The sequence below is a fragment of the Callithrix jacchus genome, chromosome 7 (genome assembly GCF_049354715.1).
Source record: "Callithrix jacchus isolate 240 chromosome 7, calJac240_pri, whole genome shotgun sequence".
In the NCBI taxonomy this organism is placed as follows: Eukaryota; Metazoa; Chordata; class Mammalia; order Primates; family Cebidae; genus Callithrix; species Callithrix jacchus.
Window position 1 is genome coordinate 6,131,799 of NC_133508.1, and position 19,892 is coordinate 6,151,690.

At 41.2% G+C, this 19,892-nt stretch overlaps 1 protein-coding gene across 5 annotated transcripts; it reads right to left on the reverse strand.

Annotated features, from left to right (window-relative positions):
- Window positions 1–1,331: 1,331 nt before the first annotated feature.
- Window positions 1,332–19,766, reverse strand: ATP5F1C (ATP synthase F1 subunit gamma). 5 transcript variants are annotated; one of them, XM_078329331.1, is made up of 11 exons: window positions 19,679–19,766; window positions 13,889–13,989; window positions 12,247–12,281; window positions 11,543–11,674; window positions 9,587–9,791; window positions 8,899–9,042; window positions 8,725–8,789; window positions 6,712–6,867; window positions 5,979–6,075; window positions 2,123–2,159; window positions 1,332–1,476 (listed from the first exon to the last, which is right to left on the reverse strand). In XM_078329331.1, the coding sequence occupies exons 2-10, from the start codon at window positions 13,957–13,959 to the stop codon at window positions 2,153–2,155; spliced, it is 912 nt and encodes a 303-aa protein (XP_078185457.1). In that variant the 5' UTR covers window positions 13,960–13,989; window positions 19,679–19,766; the 3' UTR covers window positions 1,332–1,476; window positions 2,123–2,152. The 5 variants fall into 5 exon arrangements, with proteins under 5 accessions (XP_078185457.1, XP_078185459.1, XP_002750079.1 ...); XM_078329333.1 differs by lacking the exon at window positions 13,889–13,989 and adding an exon at window positions 16,073–16,177; XM_002750033.4 differs by lacking the exon at window positions 13,889–13,989.
- Between the last annotated feature and the right edge of the window lie 126 nt (window positions 19,767–19,892).

A 19,892-nucleotide genomic window follows, 5' to 3' on the forward strand; every position in this document is an offset into this window, starting at 1 on the left:
AAACACAAAACAGGCTGGGCACGGTGGCTCACACCTGCAATTCCGGCACTTTGGGAGGCTAAGGAGGATCACTTGAGCCCAGGAGTATAAGACCAACCTGGGCAAAATAGCAAGACTCCATCTCTTAAAAAAAAAGAAATTAGCTAGTTATAATGGTACGTGCATTCATGTGTGTGCGTGCACAGCACACGCACACGCACACACGCACACACACACACACACCAGACAAAAGCCCTCAGAGCAGAGCAGATGGTTGGTTCCTTGCCAACATTCCCAAAAGGTTTCTAGTATTGGTTCACACGACACCTCCACCCAATTCCTCAGTTGTGAGCTATTTCTTTCTCATAGCTTCAGCTACCAAGCCCTTCAGAAGTGGCTCCTGAAAACTTTCAGGGGAGTTAGAAAATGACCCCAAAGCTCTGCTCAGTTCATTAATCACCTTTCTATTCTTTGCTGTGAATATAGTTGTAAATATTTAAAGAATTCATTCTAAATACATGCATTCATTTACCTGTTTTTAAAAGTCAAGAGGAACTTGTTGATAATGGGTTTTATAGTTTATAATTTTATATATTTTAGAATTTATATATTACTTTTGTAAAGAAAACCCCAAGTTCCTGATTTTAAACAAACAGGGAAAAGTCTGATATTTTGTCATGGCCATCTTGGAGCGTGGAATCAACTCAGGCACCTAATCCTAACTGTTATCTAAATGCGAGCATCATATTTTTCTGTGTTTGGAAAAGATGTTTTAAATGATTTATTTAGAGTAAGTATATGCTTAGAATTTTGTATCCGGAATTCTAAGCTAATGCTTCCAGTGGCTTTTTTTTTTTTTTTTTTTTTGAGATGGAATCTGCTTGCAGTGGCGTGATCTCAGCTCACTGCAACCTCCATCTCCTGGAGAATCAAGCAATTCTAATGCCTCAGCCTCCTGAGTAGCTGGGATTACAGGTGTGCGCCACCAGGCCTGGCTAATTTTTGTTTTTTTGTTGGCCTCAAACTCCTGACTTCAAGGGATCCACCTGCTTTGTCTCCCTCCATGCTGGGGTTACAGGCATGAGCCTCTGTGCCCAGCCTCGTTGACTGTTCTTTAAGGCTGTAGTAGGGCACAGAACCAGGCTGAGGTTGTAGCCTGCAGCCCCTTCCCTCTACCTTATCCCCAGAGGCTAGACGTCTAACGGTTAGTGGAGCACTATCAAATCAAAAAAGCCTCTTAAATTATCTTCTACCAAAAAATCTTAATAGTAGCATGTTACTATTTTTAAATGTTTTAGTATCATCCCATTTCAAAAACTATATCTATTGTTCTTATGTAAGAAAAACAATGATTTTCTTATTTAAGTTGTTTATTGTAAGATAATTTACAAATATCTTGCTGTCTTCGGTAATTCAAACAATGGAGAAACAGTTTTTCTGACAGACAGCAGCAGTAAGCTAAAAACAAAATCAGCTGGCTGAATTTTCCGTCTTTACCTGGAAAACAAAGTGCAGAACAAGTAAAAAAATCAAACAGTATTTTTTGGGAAAAATAATAATGTCAACAGAAATATTAAGACATACTTAAGTGGAGTACAGAGAACTGAATTTACAAAATAAAGTGTTACTCTATACCAGTGATTCTCAAATTTTGGTCTGAGGAACCTTTCTTGGGGTTCCTGAGGGCAAAACTGTTTTCATAATAATGTTATTTTGCCTGTTTTATTCTCATTCTCGAGTAGACAGTGGAGTTTTTCAGAGTTACGTGACCCAGACATCACAACAAAATGAGTAGACAGATGAAAATCTAGCTGGCTCTGCTAATCAATCAGGCATTAAGGGTTCCTGAGACCATAAAGTTTGAGAACCACCACTCTTCACCAACCTATATATACTATCTCAAAATCATGTTAATGTCTATCCTCAAAGCTGATTTCTTCATATCCACATTTTTATGATCAATGCTCTCACTACAAAACAGTCCACTAGCGTTGCCCAGGTGCTCCCATGAGGTGGCTGCTACTGTCAAGTGGCCCATCCATCTAAATCTCAGAGGACACTCAGAGGATGACTACATTAGCTTCACTTATATCTGAATAGGGTTCTTTTCTGAACAGACAGGGGAAGAAAGTGTAAACTTTACCTCTTGTCTGAGGATGGAACTTGATTTTCATTAATCCCTGGTTATTGTATTAGAAGAAAAAGACAAACACAAAAGAAGCAGGTCAAGAAGCAATCCATGCTAGTTAATCACGTGCTTTCCAGTGAAAAGAAGTCAAGTCTTAAACTTGATGCTTGAGTGCATCCTGCAAAAATACTTACCGCAAGATTCCTTTAAAACAGACTCAATGACTGTTACACAACATAGGTTTCACTCCAGGTTAGAAGCAATAAAAACATGTTCATGCAAGTAGGAAGGACTATGAACACGTAACTTAAATGACAGTTTTTCTAGAAATTAACACAATATATTTAGAGGTTTTTTTTTTTGAGATAGAGTCTCGTCCTGTTACCCAGGCTGGACTGCAGTGGCACAATCTCGGCTCATTGCAACCTCCTCCCAGGTTCAGGTGATTCTCCTTCCTCAGCCTCCCGCGTCTGGGATTATAGCTGATTTCCTCATATCCACATTTTGTACGATCAACACACTCACTACAAAAACAGGTGATGCCTGCCACCACAGCCAGCTAACTTTAGAGACAGAGTTTCACCGCTGGCCAGGCTGTTCTTGAACTTCTGTCCTCAGGTGATCTGCCTGCCTCAGCCTTCCAAAGTGCTGGGATTACAGGTGTGAGCCACTGTGCCCGGCCACATTTAGAGTTTTTAGACTGCCAACTAATACTTGGTGCTTCAAATACTACGGTTTACTCATCGTCTTAAATTTTATTACTAAATAGCCAGATATGTTTGTTTTGTGTTTTGATCTGTTTCTTTTCCAAATATGTTTAAATATTATAGTCTTGATTCATAATAACTGATAGGTTACAGAGCATGCAGGTCCATTCACAAGCAATCCAGACTTGGCACTGCATAGCTAATTTTTTATATAAGGATTAAAACTACCTTTCTAGAAAGCAAAAACTTAATTCTCAATTTCTAATTATATGGATTCCTTTTTCTACATTCTTGGTTTTGTGCAGTGGCATGATCATAACTCACTGCAGCCTCAGACTCCCAGCTCAAGCAACCCTCCTGCCTTAGTTTCCTGAGTAGCTAGGACAATAGGCACATGCCACCACCCCTGGCTAATTTTTCATTTCTGTAGAGATAGGGTCTTGCTATGTCGCTCAGGCTTGTCTTGAACTCATAGGCTCAAGCAATCCACTCACCTCGGTCTCCCAAAATGCTAGGATTACAAGCGTGAGCCACTGCACTCAGCTGATTTTGCTACTTTGAAGTCATAGTTCCTACATTCCTCATGAAGAAAGAGGCTGGTCCTCAATTTTGCAGAAGTTGTATCATCACAGGTTATACCTAACACTCTTTTTCAAGAGCAAGAAAACCCTTGGGTTCTGTGGAAGCTTCAGAATGCGGTTCCTTCCTCCAGGCTTTCTCACACTTAAGATCCAAGAAGAAATCAGCCTGGCTTTAACATGGGGCAGATGGCGAGAAGGACAGTGGCTAATAGAAGGTTTCAGTCCTTGTATTAGTCCTCACGTTACAGATGACAAAGCTGAGTAACAGAGAGAGTACCCTAACTGAGTTCATCAAGCTAGTAACAGAGAGAGTACCCTAACTGAGTTCATCAAGCTAGATACCATGAGACGGTATTCTGTGATGCTAACAGAACACTGGTGACCAGGCTGTGAATGGGTTAGTCCTAACAGAGCTGTGCTTACAAAGTAAAATAAGAGAAAAAGAATGCTTAGGATAGCAAGGCTGATGGATCTAAGTACCAGCTTACACAACAGTCTCTGTTGGCTCAGTCAGTTCTGTGTCTCTCCGGCATTCTGCCCAGTTTCTACCCTTGAAAGATAACTCTTAAGGAACACTTTAAATAGTGAACTTTTCCCTGACCCTTAAACATGGGCCTACATTTCTATACACCCAATAAAATGTATATGTCCCTCTTCTGAACTTCCAGTTCCTAATACACATGGGATTTCATTCATTCATTCAACATTCACGAAGGAGGTATGCACCAGGTGATGGGGACACAAAAGTGAATAAGATATGCTCCCACTCTAGCCTCAAGGAACACAAAGACAAACACAAAGCCAATTCCTGATACAAGGCTCTACGCGCTGAACTAAACGGAAGCCAAGATGCTAAAGAAGGCCACCTCACTCAGACTGAAGGAAGGACTGTTTTCTGGAAGAAAGGATTTCCCCAGCTGAGTAAGGAAGGATACACAGGAGGCAGTCAGATACAGAATCAAGGGAGCAAGGGAAGAAATAGTGGCTCTTCAGGCTGAAGCACATGCCACTCCCTGGCTGCGAGAAACAGCGTGACAAATCCGTAGATCCGGAAGTAGATAAAGGTGGCTGAAGTTCAAGGAAGTGAGAAATGGTAATGCTAAGAGACTGGCTGTGAAAGAGTGCTGGTGACCAGAAAAAATAGGAGCACATACATCAAGTGTTTCTGCAGAATCACTGTATAATAGAGAATGGACTGTTATTTTCCTTATAACCCTGTCACAGAAATGGGCAATTTTTTTCTGTGAAGGGCTACACAGTATTTTAGGCTCTGTGGGTCACACACTATCACTCTCTTTCTTATAATCCTTTAAAAACATAGAAACCATTCTTAACTCCAAGCCACAGTTTACTAAGCTCTGTCTGCTATGGTTTCTTACTTAGTGTCTGTCTTTACTGTTAAGACTGAGCTCTCTGAAGGCAAATACTGTTATCACTATATCCTCAGTGTCTAGCATGGGGCCTGGCACTTAAGGGGCACTCCCATAATTATCTTTTTTAACTCAGGAGAGAAATGACAAGGATCTGCATTAAGTGGGCATAAAGAAGGGGAAGATTCAAGAGGTATTTAGAAGGTAAAACTTAAAGAACATGGTAACTGATTGTAGGAGGTAAGAAGGAACGAGTCAAAAAGAACTTACTACACATTTTATCTCATCACAATTACCTGTATGTTTCTTATCCTATTAGAATGTAAGTGCCTTAAAAGAGAGAATCACTTCCTGAACACCGTGTGTAGCACTGTACTGTGCATAGGGTGGGTATTCAACTTAATAACTTTTGGAATAAAATTCCCGTTATCTTAACCCTTTTTTCATAAACATTCAAGTTTCTCAATAACTAAGATATTTTCTTGAGTAAAGCAGTATATAGTTGGCCATCAGTATCCATGGATTCAACCAACAGCAGATGTAAAATATTTGGAAAAAAGATAAAAAATAACAAATAATAAAAACAAAAACCAGTACAACAACTATTTACGTAGCATTGTAAGCATAACTAAAGATACTTAAAAGTATATAAGAGGTTGTGCACTGGTGATATGCAATACTGTGCTATCTGATATCAGGGACTTGAGCATCCTCAGATTTTGGTGTCCTGAGGGAGGTAAGAGAGAGTCCTGGAACCAATCCCCTGCAGATACCGAGGGATGGCTATACTACCTTATGGTACTGATAGAAAACCTAGTGATTACAAAATTCCTGGACATTCTCAACATGCAATGGCTTATGTAAAACCAGATCTGAAACTAGCTCTGTAACTCAGAAAGCTTGGCTTACAATCATTCAAATTCCAAAAAAAGATTTCATGAATGGTATTGAATTATCCACATCCTTACTCCTAATGCTTTAGAAAGGTAAAAACTAAGCCTGAGTGTTTCCAGCTGAAACAATAAAAACAAACCAAAGAGATCCCATTTTTTTTTTAACCAAATCTTTATATCCTAAGAGTTAGAATGCAAGATTCGGCAATGAGTCATTTCAACTTCAAAAGACAAAAACAAAAAACTTTTGAGCATCCAAACAAGCAGACACGGCAAGAGGAAAAAGAATTCTCTGAAGGCAGCAATCTAGAGTCACTTACAGAGCTGCAGCCCCAGAGATGATTTCAATCAACTCCTTTGTGATGACGGCTTGGCGGGTCCGGTTGAATGTCAATGTCAATTTGTCAATCATCTCAGCTACAAATGAAACAAAAAGATTACACTGAAACTGGAAAAGAATAACTTGTTCACTAACTTCTGTTGCTTAATTTAAAAATAAGAGATTTTTGGATACCAAAATTGGTCTCTCAAAAAATTTTATGAAGATATTTTTACATCTTCCATAGGCTAACTTTTCACAGTCCTTGAAAGTCATTTACCTATCAAGATATACTTTCCTACAGGTAGAGGAATACTGTTTTTTTTTTTTTTTTTTTGAGACAGAGTTTCGCTCTTGTTACCCAGGCTGGAGTGCAATGGCGCGATCTCAGCTCACTGCAACCTCCACCTCCTGGGTTCAGGCAATTCTCCTGCCTCAGCCTCCCAAGTAGCTGGGATTACAGGCACGCGCCACCATGCCCAGCTAATTTTTTGTATTTTTAGTAGAGACGGTGTTTCACCATGTTGACCAGGATGGTCTTGATCTGTTGACCTCGTGATCCACCCGCCTCGGCCTCCCAAAGTGCTGGGATTACAGGCTTGAGCCACCGCGCCCGGCCGAGGAATACTTTGTTAATGTTGTTGAAGCTACTCTCGGCAACCAACTCCTCTCAGCTGAGGTTCACTGTGTGCTCACAGGCTTCCCTGCTGGCACCGTCCCTGTTGTGTACTTACAAGCATTCTTGCTGGCGTTGTCCATGGCTGTCATCCTGGCACTCTGCTCACTAGTGGTGGACTCCTTCAGAGAGTAGTAGATGATGTTGGCCAGACTGTATTCCTGGTAATTTTGCAGCACATCAGCATCAATGTCATCGTAGATACTCATGCTCTCTGTTAAAACAAGTGAGGAAGTTATATAGAGCAAATACTGATTCATCAAAAACAGCTTTTCAGCATAAAATACTTTATAATTACAGAGCAGAAATTAATGTAAGGTAAAGGAATCTGTTCCAATAATTTCATCTATTTCCACACTGCAGATGATAGCATATTTTTAGCAAAATATAATGTAGAAATAAAGCATTTGATATTCTACTCCACATGTGTAACACTAGAAAAATTAAGTCAGTATCTGAAATGACTGTACCAAATTTCATGGTTATGAAGCCATCTCGACAGCATTGGCACGTGTCTGTTACAAAGCCAGCAAGCACTCAGTGCTTTTTCCAATAAAAAAATGAATGAATTGCAGTCAATATAGTATAATACAGCTTGAGCATCCCTAACCCCAAAGCCTGAAGTGCTCCAAAATCTGAAACATTTTGAGCACTGACATGATGCCACAAATGGAAAATTCCACATCTGACCTTGTGTGGCGGGTCGCATTCAAAACTGTTTCAGGCACAAAATTATTTAAAAGGCTGCATAAAATTGCCTTCAGGCTATGTGTATAAGGTACATAGACTTGGGTCCCATCCCCAAGATACTGGCTTATAAATATGCAAATATTCTGAAATCACAAGCATTTCTGGTCCTAACATTCACACAAGGGATACTCAACCTGTGCAATAATTCCAACTTAGTCATTTGATTAGTGAAGAAATCTGAATGTATCAATCTGGAAAATGAGAGGCAGAACACCTTTCTAAGCACAGAAAGAGTGGGAGAACTAGAAACTGATATGAGTTGTAGTTTTAATGTTGTAGAAATTTAATAGTACATTTCAAAATTCATTCACTGGGGTCGAGTGGTGAAACAGTACTGTATTTCATCAAACTTAAAACGGTGCTGGTGGTGACACCTACTTCATTTCTCTTTAGGAGAAGACAATGTCGTCCATTACAAATGATATTCCAATGGCTGGTAGAGGTAGCTCAATTTCAGAAACATTAACGTGTAAAGTACATACTTGAAAAGACATGAAGTCTTGTTCCAGAATATGATTATTATTCCGGAATAATATAATAATATTATTACTGAGTTCCAGAATACAGCTCCAGGAGGCTTCGATGATCAGTGATGACTATACTCCAACAGTAAAATAAGAGAGCTGAGCTGGTCAATGTAAACCAGTTGTGAACACTATTCAGCTCTATCCCAGAGCTTCTGTTGTATTGTAGCTAGAGGTCCAAAGGATAAATTGCAAAGCCAAGATCCGGCTACGCTCTTCAATCCTTGAGGACAAAAAAAGTCTAATGATGAACCTCAGTAGACAATGATTTGTTCAATTAATGATGGAATAGAGCAGTTATCAAACAATGACTGAGTTAAGTATCTCGGAAGTCAAGAGATGGCACTTCTCAGAAACAGCCCCAAATCAGCCAGGTGCAGTGGCTCACACCTGTAATCCCAGCACTTTTAGAAGCCAAGGTGGGTGGATCACCTGAGGTCAGGAGTTCAAGATCAGCCTGGCCAACATGGCAAAACCCCGTCTCTACTAAAATTACAAAAATTGGCTGGGCATGGCAGCATGTGCCGGTAATCCCAGCTACTTGGGAGGCTAAGGCAGGAGAATCCCTTGAACCCGGGAGGTAGAGGTTGCAGTGAGCCAAGATTATGCCACTGAACTGCAGCCTGGGTGACACAGTGAGACTCAGTCTCAAAAAAAAAAAGAAGAAGAAGAAGAAAAAAGAAATAGCCCCAAATCATTTGCTCCCGCTACCACCAGACAACCTGACACTGTCTGCCTTAGTGTACAAATCTCTCCATTCTATATGCAAAAAAATGTGTCATAGAAAAACTACTTACCAGCACTTGCAATGGTATTAAGGGAAAAGATGGGCTTTTCCTCTGTCTTATAGGAGATAACGGACCTAGAGTTGACAAAAACAAATGTCAATCTCAAAATAATTTGAACTGTTAATTCAAAATATGAACAAAAACATGAACATAAAAAAGCTTTGATTTTTAAATGTTTCTTGCCTGAATCGATTAAAGATGATAGAGCCTTCATCAAATTCATATCCAGAATTCAGTAATTCAAGGGCAATGACTGACGCATCTCCAAAAGTAGGGGGCCTTCTTCCCACTTCTTTGAATGCCGCTAGAAACTGGTCAGAATGAGTCCTGTAAGACAAGCAAAAGCTCACATAAACTAGTTTAACAAGACTTCTGTTGGCAGCGCAGAAAACATTATCACCACGGTCAGGCCTTACGCTGTTCCACACACTGGCAGAACTCCTTTCCCTCAGCACCTGCACATTAGTAACAACACTTCAGTCTGTCTTGTTTTATATTCTTTTGGCCTTTATCTCTCTCCTTCTAACCCTAATGAACATTAGGACCTAACATTGCCAGGATCTAACAGCTGCTCAGATGCCTTGTTTGCTTTAATGCCAATAGCTTTTGATATTCTCATGGTATTCAACTTATGGTCCGCACGAAGAAGCAAAGACAGAAAACAGGGGAAAGAAAATAGGTATGTTCCAATATATCCTTGAAAAAGAAAAACTAAACAAACACCTCCCTGTAAGTATACCAAAAAAGGCACCCCCAAAGAATACCTTGTTTAAATAAACTTTTGAAGGTTTTGGTAGTTTGTCAAAACATTTCAGAGAAGATTTATTCACGCTGCACCTTTATGAAAATAAACAATATATATTTAAATTACCTATAAAGTATGCCTCTGATTTTGTCACCAATTCCAACAAGCATAACTTCTTTCCCAGCTGCTGTTAATGTAGCAACCTCGCTTTTCATCTGTTTCGCAATGGAGGAGTGAATAGCACCACAGAGTCCTCGATCTGAGGACACACCAATAAGGAGGTGTTTCTTCTTGTCTTCAGGCCCCTTGATATCAGCTTTCTCATACAGAGCTTAAAAACAAAGCAAAGCAGTCATTTTTTATGTGCAACTTACGCTAATTTACAAAGCAGTTGGTTATTTTCAAAATATGCATTTAAATTTAGCTGGCAATTGACTAGTGGAAGCAAGCATTCTTAGGACAGCTGTAAGCTGAGTGGGGCACAGTGGCTCATGCCTGTAATCACAACACTTTAAGAGGCCGAGACAGGTGGATTACCTGAGGTCAGGAGATTGAGACCAGCCTGGCCAACATAGTGAAACCCCGTCTCTTTTAAAAATACAAAAATTAGCCAGGTGTGGTGGCGGAGGCCTGTAATCCCAGCTACTGGGGAGGCTGAGGCAGGAGAATTGCTTGAGCTTGGGAGGGGGAGGTTGTAGTGAGCAGAGACTGCACCACTGCACTCTAGCCTGGGCAACAGAGCGCGACTCCACCTCAAAAAAAATAAAAAACAAACAAAAAAACACACACACCCCAACCAAACCAAAAAAACCCAAAACCCCACAGAGGACAGCTGTAAGTTGAGATTACTGAGGATTTGGTAGACAGGGGTTCACTGCATGATTTTATTATCAAATTTGCATAAATCTTCCTTAGGTTAAAAATTATTTTAGCCTCAACTCAGGACAAGACACCGTGCTCATAAAAAAGAGAAAGAATGTAAATACAAGTTAAAATATGAACATCTTTCCCTTTTCCAGCTCTTTACAACTTTATTTCCAAGATAAATTCATAATCAAATAAGTATGAAAGCATCTAAAAACACAATATAAATTCTTTAAACTGCCATATCACATCTCTTTTCCGTTAAGAAGGCTAATTAAGGATGAATGACATAAATTTCTGAAGGAAAAATGTCTTCATGCTTTTGAAAAGATAAGAGTGATTGAAAATGAAGGTTCTCAGCTGCTTTTCCTGCTTCAACATCGCTGAGATTCTCAAAACCCCATCATAAGTCATATCCATGACCACTCAGTCAGCTCCACTGCAGTGTCCCCCCCTTTGCCCCCACTGCAGTCCTAAAACGCGACACTACAAGTCATAGGATGAAATCAAGCACTTGCATCTAATGCACTGGTTCCAAGTTCGTTAGCTGGTTTACTTAATAACTGGGAAAATTTAAGAATATTTTAAAAGTTAACATAGTCATATAAAATGGTTAACAAATACACAGGCTCAGCCGGGTGCCATGGCTCATGTCTGTAATCCCAGAACTTTGGGAGGCTGAACTGGGTGTCAAGAGGTCAGGAGTTCAAGACCAGCCTGGCCAAGATGGTGAAACCCCATCTCTACTAACGTGGTGGTGGGTGCCTGGAATCCCAGACAATCCCAGCTACTCAGGAGGCTGAGGCAGAAAACTGCTTGAACCTGGGTGGCAGAGGTTGCAATGAGCTGAGATTGCGCGACTGCACTCTAGCCTGGACGACAGAGCAAGACTCTGTCTCAAAAAACAACACAAAACAAACAAATACACAGGTTCTGACACCAAACTCCGTAGGTCCAAACAGAGGCTCTACATTCTTTTATCAAAGGATCTTAGGCAAGTTACGTAACTTCCGTGTGCTTCAGCTTCTCTCACTGGAAAGCAGAGATTCTAACAGTTCCTACCTGCACAGGGTTGTTACTGTCAAGTGAATGTGGGTGAAAAACAAGTACATGTCAACTACTGGGATAGGCCTGACATCACTGGAAGCTCTATACAAGTCCTCAGTAGTCTTGTGTTAAACCGTTCTTCATCATTTGTGAATTACACTCTTCCCTTACCCAAAGATCCCAATCCATATATTCGAGCTGGTTTCAGCTCTCTCTCAGCTCGGGCGTATTTTGCTGCTGCTACCATTTTCATAGACTTGGTAATTTTCTGGATGTTTTTGATGGACTTTAGTCGCCTGGTAACTAAAAAATAGAAGTGCTGTGTTAAGACAAAGGAATTACCGTATAACTTCAATGTGAATTTATGGAAATATTTTTCTAAAGTGCAAGGCAGAATGAGCACTTAGATAAACAGCATGATGCTAAAGCAGTCTTAATATTAGAACTAGTACTTATAAAAGGCAAGACCAAGGACTAGCTACTACATAGGACAAGAAAACGGCAACACAGACAATAAAATACATGTAAAACTTTAAATGGTATTGAAAATTGCCTTAACCACACGTTCCTAACATTATCGATATATAATTCTGTAACGTTATTCACACGCCCCCCTCCCCAACACACACCCACAACGGTCTAGTTTTTTCCTAGTTGTATCACTATCGTTCTACAGACAACAGAACACAGCTTTCTCATGTGTCCCTTCTCACTGGCCTTTTCAGAACAAGTCTAATGCCCCAGACATACAATGGAAATCCATTGGTCAGTTCTGACCAAACAGACACTGGGCTAAAGCGGTGTATCTCTGAAAGTATTTGTATTTGTCAACATTTAGTTCTTAATTCACATATTGAGACAAACAACATACTTACTATCTTTCAAAGTTGCCATATTTCGAACTTGAATCCTGAGGATAAAAGTTTTAAAAATGTTTCAGTTTTTTGAAGAATAGTTCCATTATACAAGAAAAACTTTCAGAGTTAATATATTTATTTAAAGACTATCCCATAAAGAACAACCTATCAAATACAGGACTCAGAATGTATATGAACAAACATATTTAAATTCCTCGGTAGCGGAGCCAATCCCTGCATAGAAGGCCTCCTTTCATTTGGCCTGGCTCTAACACCACCTTCCCTGAAATAACAAGCTCCACGGACTCACACATGCTCTATTCCCACCGCCATACCTTTGCTTATCTTGCTTCCATGACAGAAAAGCCCCTCCCCTTGGTTGGCTGTCCAACTATACTTCAAATCAAGGCCAGCCACTCTAAAAGGTTGCTCTTAGTTCACAGCAACCTCTTCCGGGAACACTTAAAGTCAGTGATACAGTTGAACATGACCACATGTGTGAAGCACACTTTATATAAACTGATTATTAGCTTTTTCAATAAATATTTGCCAATCTGCTCTACATTCCCGGCACTGGTAAACACACGGTCTCTGATATATTATTGCCTCATAAACAAGGTTCATGAAAAATTACATGTATATACAACTTTACATTTTTGTCAAGTCTTTAAAACTGAAGTGCTAATGTGCAGTAGTGAAAATGATTAGACTTAAGTAAAATACTGGTGAAAGGTGAATATGAGAGAATTCCTGCCCTAAGTGGGGAAGACACGTTAAAAAGATGACGTCATCTTTCTGCCTTCGAATCCATTCAAAGGGCCTGTGTTGGAGGGCAGAGCTACGTGGGAGAACCAAGCAATGAGTACATGTGTGCACAGAGGAGGGATTCTCAGGAACAGGATGTCGTGTTAGGAGGATTCATGTTCAGGAAGGAATGAGAAATGGCAGACGGGGAAGCTGGAGACATGAGTTGGGTTTGTTACTTTAAATATTTAACATTTTAAAATATTTTAAAAAGGAAATCAGTTAAAATCTTATTTGTAGGTTCGTAGGGCAACGAATGTTTATAAGCCTACAAATCAGTTTAGTATTTCTGCAAAGTATCTCAGATGGCAGTGACAAGCATAAAATGAGGCTGGAGTTTTGATGAACGTTGAAAACATGGGGACACGGGCTGCCGCAGCCTCACAAGAAACATCAAGAACCTGGACGAAGATGCTGGCAAAGCAACAGGAGACCAGATTTGCGAACATATAACTTCTTCACATGTACACTCTTAGTAGAAAGGAAAGCAGTGAGAATGATCTAAGGTCTCTCTAATTTAACGACCTCGGTGGACAGTGACTAATATCTCTCCTGAGCACAGATTAGATGCAAAAATCCTCAACAGTGTATTAGCAAATCGAATCCAACAATGTATTAAAAAGAATGATATAGTATCACTAAATGGGATTTACTCCAGGTATGCAAAGCTGGTTCAGTATTAAAAACTCAAATAATATAATCTATTACGTCAACAGGTTAAAGAAGAAAAATCATACCATCAACAGGTGCAGAAAAAGCATTCAACAAAATCTAACACGCACTCATGATAGTCTCTCAGCAAACTAGCAACAGAGAACTTCCTCAACCTGCTTAAAACAAACAAAATAAAACAAACCCTGATTTAATGGGAGAGGCCAGGCATTTTCCCCGCAAGACTGGGAACAAGACAAGGATGTCCCCATTCATCACTCTTCAGTATCATACTGGAAGTCTTAGCTAATGCAGTAAGACAAGAAAATAAGAGGCATAGATTGGCAGGGAACGAATAAAACTGTTTTTGTCCATAGATGATATGATTATCTACGTAGAAAATCCCAAAGAATAATCATCACCCTTCCTAGAACCAATAAGCGTTTGTAACAGGGTTGCAGGATATACGGTTAGCGTATGTGAAAAGCTAGCTGCATTCCTCTACGCCAGCCCTGAACTACTGCAGTAAGAAGTTAAAAATGCCCACACACAGTTACATGTTAAAATGACAAGCTTCATGTTATAGTGTTTTACAATTTTAAAAAAATGCACTAAAATCTCAGCAATTTACTTGGTGGATATCAATAAACTGATTTTCACGGTTATATGGGAAGGCCAGAGAGACCTAGAAAAGCCAAACAATATTGTCAGGACTGACACTACCTGACTTCAAGACTTCCTCTCAAGTTACCGTAATCCTCCATAAACAGATCCACACAAATAGTTGATCTATGACGAAGAAGCAAGAACTCAAGGAAGAAAGGATATTCTTCCCAACAAACGAATAGTACCGGAACAACTGGACACCTGTATGCAGAAATATTCATCTGTACAATGACTTCACAAATTTCCTGAAAACTTAAGCTAAAATGAATCACAGGCCTAAATATAAAATGCAAAACTGTGAAACTTGGAAGAAGATACCACAGGAGAAAACCCAGCTGCCTTGAGCTCGGCAATGAGTTATTAGATACAACACCAAGAGTATGATCCACGGCAGAAAAAATTAAGTTGGGACAAATAACTCTTAAAATGCAATAAAAGAAGAAACAACCCAAATAAAAAAATGGGCAAAAGATCTGGAGACTTCACCAAAGAAGATAAATAGATGGCAGGACTGGGCGCGGTGGCTCACACCTGTAGTCCTAACACTTTGGGAGGCGGAGGCAGGCAGATCACGAGGTCAGGAGTTCGAGAAAAGCCTGGCCAACGTGGTGAAATGCTATCTTCACTAAACAGAAAAATTTAGCCAGGCCTGGTAGTGCATGCCTGTAATTCCAGCTACTCAGGAGGCTGAGGCAGGAGAATCGCTTGAAACCAGGAGGCGGAGGTTGCGGTGAGCAGAGATCGGGACACTGCACTCCAGCCTGGGCAACAGAGCAAGACTCTGTCTCAAAAAAAAAAAAAAAAAGATGGCAAAAAGCACATAAGATGATGCTCATTATTACATCAGTAGAGAACTGCAAGTTAAAACAGTAAGATACCACGACACACCTGCAAGAATGGATAAAACCCAAAAACTCACCAGCAAATGACGATAAGCATGCAGAGCAAAAGGAGCTCTCACTGCTCGCTGGCAAGAAGGTAAAGTAGTACAGACACTTAGGAAAATGTTTGGACAGTTTTTTTTTTTATAAAGTCTTGATTTATGATCCAGCAAACAGTATTTATCCAACTGAGGTGAAAACTTCTGTGCACATAAAACCGACACACAGGCATATAAAGCAGCTTCATTCATGATGCCAAAAGTTGGAAGCAACCCAGACATCCTTCAATACATGAATGAATGGATAACCTAACTCTGATACATCCAAACAATGGACTATTATTCCCCAAAACCACAAGGGAGCTATTAAGTCATAAAAAGGCAGGGAGAAAACTTAAGTGCATACTGCTAAGAGAGAAGGCAGTCTGAAAAAAGACTAAATACTACGATTCTGGATATATGACATGCCAGAAAAGCCGAGGATATAGCAATAGCTGAGAAGTGGGTCAGGGTTTTGGGGAGAGCAGAGGAGAGATGTTTAGGGTGGTGAAGCTCTTTGGTATGATATTGTAATGATGGATACATGTCATTACGTATTTGTCAAAATCCATAGAACTGTGTAACAGAAAGAGTGGACCATTGTGTTTCGGGGTTTGAGACAGGGTCACACTCCCATCACCCAGGCTAGAGTGCAGCAGCGTGATCAGGGACCCCTGCAGTCTCTACTTCCTGGGCTCAGGTGATTCTTCCATCTCAGCACAAAAAATACTAGAATGGCTCTACTAAAGGAAAAGACAAAAGCTGGCAAATACTGACAAGCTGTTATTTCAGAGCACGACCTACCTGCCGTGACTGTTCTGCTAGCAAGAGCTTTTCATAATCGTTCCTGAAAAGTAACACCATTTTTTGGCCAACCTTCCTTTTTTGGTGTAGTAATGACTTTTCCCCCTGAAGACAAAATGTATTGGCTATAACAAGTCACACTTGGATATTATGGCTTTAGACAAACACTTGGATTTAACTGACCTAAGTTTCGAGTCAGAGAATACCATATGGAACAAATTTGAATTGTAAACCATATTTGGACAAACACAGAAGGTTCTGGTTTCCTTAAGTACTCCAAGCCAGAGGTACGAAGAGGTAGCATGTTTTGTGATTATACTATGCACTTGCCCTCATTTCATGTTTTAAAACTTTCATTTCGTTCTGAAGATGTCTACGTGACTACTTTAATTTTTAGGTATAATTTGGGTAAGAACAGTGATGAGCTAATTGAATTCTTTTAAAGATAGCTTCCTTTATTAAATATGCAATTTTTGCCACCAGGCAGGGTGACTCACCCCTGTAATCCCAGCACTTTGGGAGGCTGAGGTGAACGGATCACCTGAGGTCGGGAGATCAAGACCATCCTGGCTAACATAGTGAAACCCTGTCTCTACTAAAAATAAAGAAAATTAGCCTGGCAAGGTGGCACATGCCTGTAATCCCAGCTACTCAGGAGGCTGAGGCAGGAGAATGCTTGAATCCAAGAGGTGGAGACTGCAGTGAGCTGAGATCGTGCCACTGCACTCTGGCCTGGGCGACAGAGAGAGACTCTGTCTCAAACAAACAAACAAAAAAACAAAAAAGGAAGCAACATTGACTAAGTCTCAAGGAAAAGGAAATTATGAAGTACCTCTAACTCTTGATATTAAATATGAAGCCCATCACCTGTCACCAGCAAAAACTGCCTCCATCACACTTCTCCAACCCACACCCATGACTGCATACTCTCCTCCTCTTTTGGCAAGTCCAAGCAATCTTCTGACATTGTATCTGATGTAGAAACTTAAAAACACTTCATTTTTCTACTGATAGACAGCGTTTGGTTCTCCCACAGTCCTACATGCTTTGCAGATACTCTCATCCTCACCCCAACCCACTGAATCGTGTACTTTTATTGCATGTATTTGATAGATGAGGAACTGGCGGGACAGGCACTAAGTAACCCAGGCAAGGTCACAGAGCTGCTAAGTGGCAATCAGAATTCAATCCCTGCTGTCTGAATGGAGCCCTTCAGGGCTGGCCACAGAGTCTCTGTATACAGTACTACACTCTGCTGCCTCACATTTTTTACATTTACTAGTAAATCTGTCCTCCTGCTCTCAGATGACAATCTGTCTTTTCTGTCCTGAAATGCCATCTCCTTTTGAGTGTACATAGTTTACGACTACTGACACGTTATTATAAAACAGTTCCCTTTTAGAGACTTTTGAACACTAAGAAGTAGAAATGCGTTTTTCCCAGACATGAAGACAATAAAATCTGGGGCTCTTTCTCTTGAATTTTTTATTTCCGTTTTCTTAAATGCTACTTTATGAAAAAACTTAATTTTCAAAAAGTTAGGGTATTTTGGCGATACCCTAGCAACTGTTAAAACAACCACTGTGATCATAACTTACTTAATAGTAAGCCTAAAGATTAGTTTATGTTAGTATGATAACCTCTCTGAAAGCAAAAACTAAAACAGTAACAAACTAGTTTTAAAAACTTCCAGTAATCAAAACGGAACTGTGGAAATATGCCTCCTCATGGTTTGGTTAAGGCAAAGGTATTTTTTCCCCCTTCCAAATTAGTTCTGTGGAGTGGTTTTAATTTTTGAATTCGAAAGGTTAATTAAATTAGTGGGAAGAAAAATAACAGAAGGGGCGGGAGAGACATTAAGCACCAAGAGTGACGGAATGCATGAAAAGGAAGAGGACAGACTATATTTTTAAAGCGGAACACTGCCGACTGATGATTTAAAAGCAATATTCCAACGGGATTAAGGCCAGGACTAGGACCTTTATATGCTGACTGAGGTTCGGATTTAAGCTCCAAACAGTGGTTGTCTCCAACAGAGCGCTCTTATTTAAAATGATCCTTTACTAAAAGAGCTTCAAATGATCCTACAGATTTTTTTAAAAAGGTATTTCTAAAATATTTTGTAAAATATTCTGTCTTAGTTTCAGAAACTCTTTCCATTTTTTTAAAGATCAACTTAGAAACCAAGGTTCTAAAAATACTGACAGGTAACATGAATGCCTGGCAAGAGGGTAAGGACAGGAGGGCTGATGTTTGCAGAGCACTACTGCGTGACAGGTGCTGTCCCAGGAAGCTCACTGAGACCTCGTCTATTTGTTCACTATCACATTTTGGCACTTCCCACAGTACCACCGGGCGCAGTGCAGGCACTCAGGTCAGTTAACAAGTGGGACAGTCTATACAACAGATAATTCAACTATAGTGACCTTTTAATTCCCATGAATGTTCTTTTTCCATATTAGAGAGAAAAAAAAAGATCTTACTTCCAAGACCAAGCCACCAAAATTTTTATGTGGCTAATTCACATCAGATTTCATTCTGAAAATCTCCTATATCACTATCAGTTATCTGCCTAATGAAAAATGTATTTATTTCAACTAATGCTTTATGGACCCTTCACATAAATTAAGATACAAAAATCTAGTTTAGCACTGTAGCGCCTTAGAAATCCTCCATGCTGTTAACAGCAGGGAATTGCTAGGACACAGCCTATATTCCTCTTGGCAGTGTGTCTGAAATGCTTCCAGATTCTGTCAAGCTTCAAAACTGAACAGCACCACCCACAAACCAACTTTTTCCTGCCGGCTTCCAGGCTTTCTAATAGGCATTTCCCCCAACCCAGGTCGCCCCACCCGGAACTACTGTTTAAAATTCTCGAGACGCGTGGCACCCTTTGGCTGCATGGCACTTAACAAACGCCACTTAAAGCCCACCGAACTCCTTCGCCTAAAACCTTCGGGCAATTTCATGACCTTGCAGGGTTACGGTTTCAGCAAGTGGTTTCAAGGCGGTGCTAGGTGTCCTTCCCTTCCCCGCCATCAGACAGATCTGTAGGGTCCCTTCTGCAGCTAGACCACCCTCAGGGGCATCGAGGATGCTCGCCTTCGCTGTTCTAGCACCCAGCAAAGCGCCCGCGACACGGGAGGTGCTCGACGGCCACGCTCTGTGACTAGATCGGATCTTAAAGGGTCAGTCTGCCCAGCGCTGAAGGGTTTCGAAGGGCGTCAAGGACAGAGCACAACTTAACCTTCCACTGGGTGGTCTCTCTTGCAGGCCCCGAGAATGGGGGCCTGGCTCGCAGTGGAAGCTCAGGAAGTACTGATTAGCTGAGGGAACCCGAGGCCGCAGTCCGGAGGTCCCAGGTGGCTCTCCGGCCTCAGGGGACGGGGCGGGACCTGGCTCGGCCGGAACCCGGCCCTGCGCACGCCTCGCCGGCTTCAAAGCCGCATCCTGCAGCCCCCGCTACCCCGCGCCTCCGAGGGGTCAGGGGCCCGCGCAGGCCCTACGACTCCAGATCGGCCCCCGGGCCCAACCCCCCTTCCCTGCCCCGTGCCCGAGCTCTTCCATCGCTTGCAGTCCTGGCGATCTTCCCGCAAGCTCTCATACCATTGCGGCTGCAAGGTCCAGGCCGACAGCCCAGAGACGCCCGCGCGAGAGAACATGGTAGCCGCAGCTCTGCTGAAGGTCGGTCACTGAGGCCTCAGCGCGCGTGCGCAGAAGCTTCCCAACACGCCCTTCCCACTTCGCTCTCTTCTTCAGTCTCATTTCCTCGCGCTACAGCGAAGAGAGTCTCGCGAGCGTTGTAATGCGAGAGTCCCAC

Bases quoted from the DNA above. Each gene is read 5' to 3' on its own strand.
- ATP5F1C (XM_078329331.1), bottom strand. From the start codon at position 13,959: ATGAATGGGGACATCCTTGTCTTGTTCCCAGTCTTGCGGGGAAAATGC. The intron at 9,043-9,586 runs GTAATTTAAATA...CTTGTCTTACAG, and splicing joins ATCAGAGGCATACTTTATAG to GACTCATTCTGACCAGTTTC. The intron at 6,868-8,724 runs GTAAGTAGTTTT...TTGTTTTAACAG, and splicing joins TAATACCATTGCAAGTGCTG to AGAGCATGAGTATCTACGAT.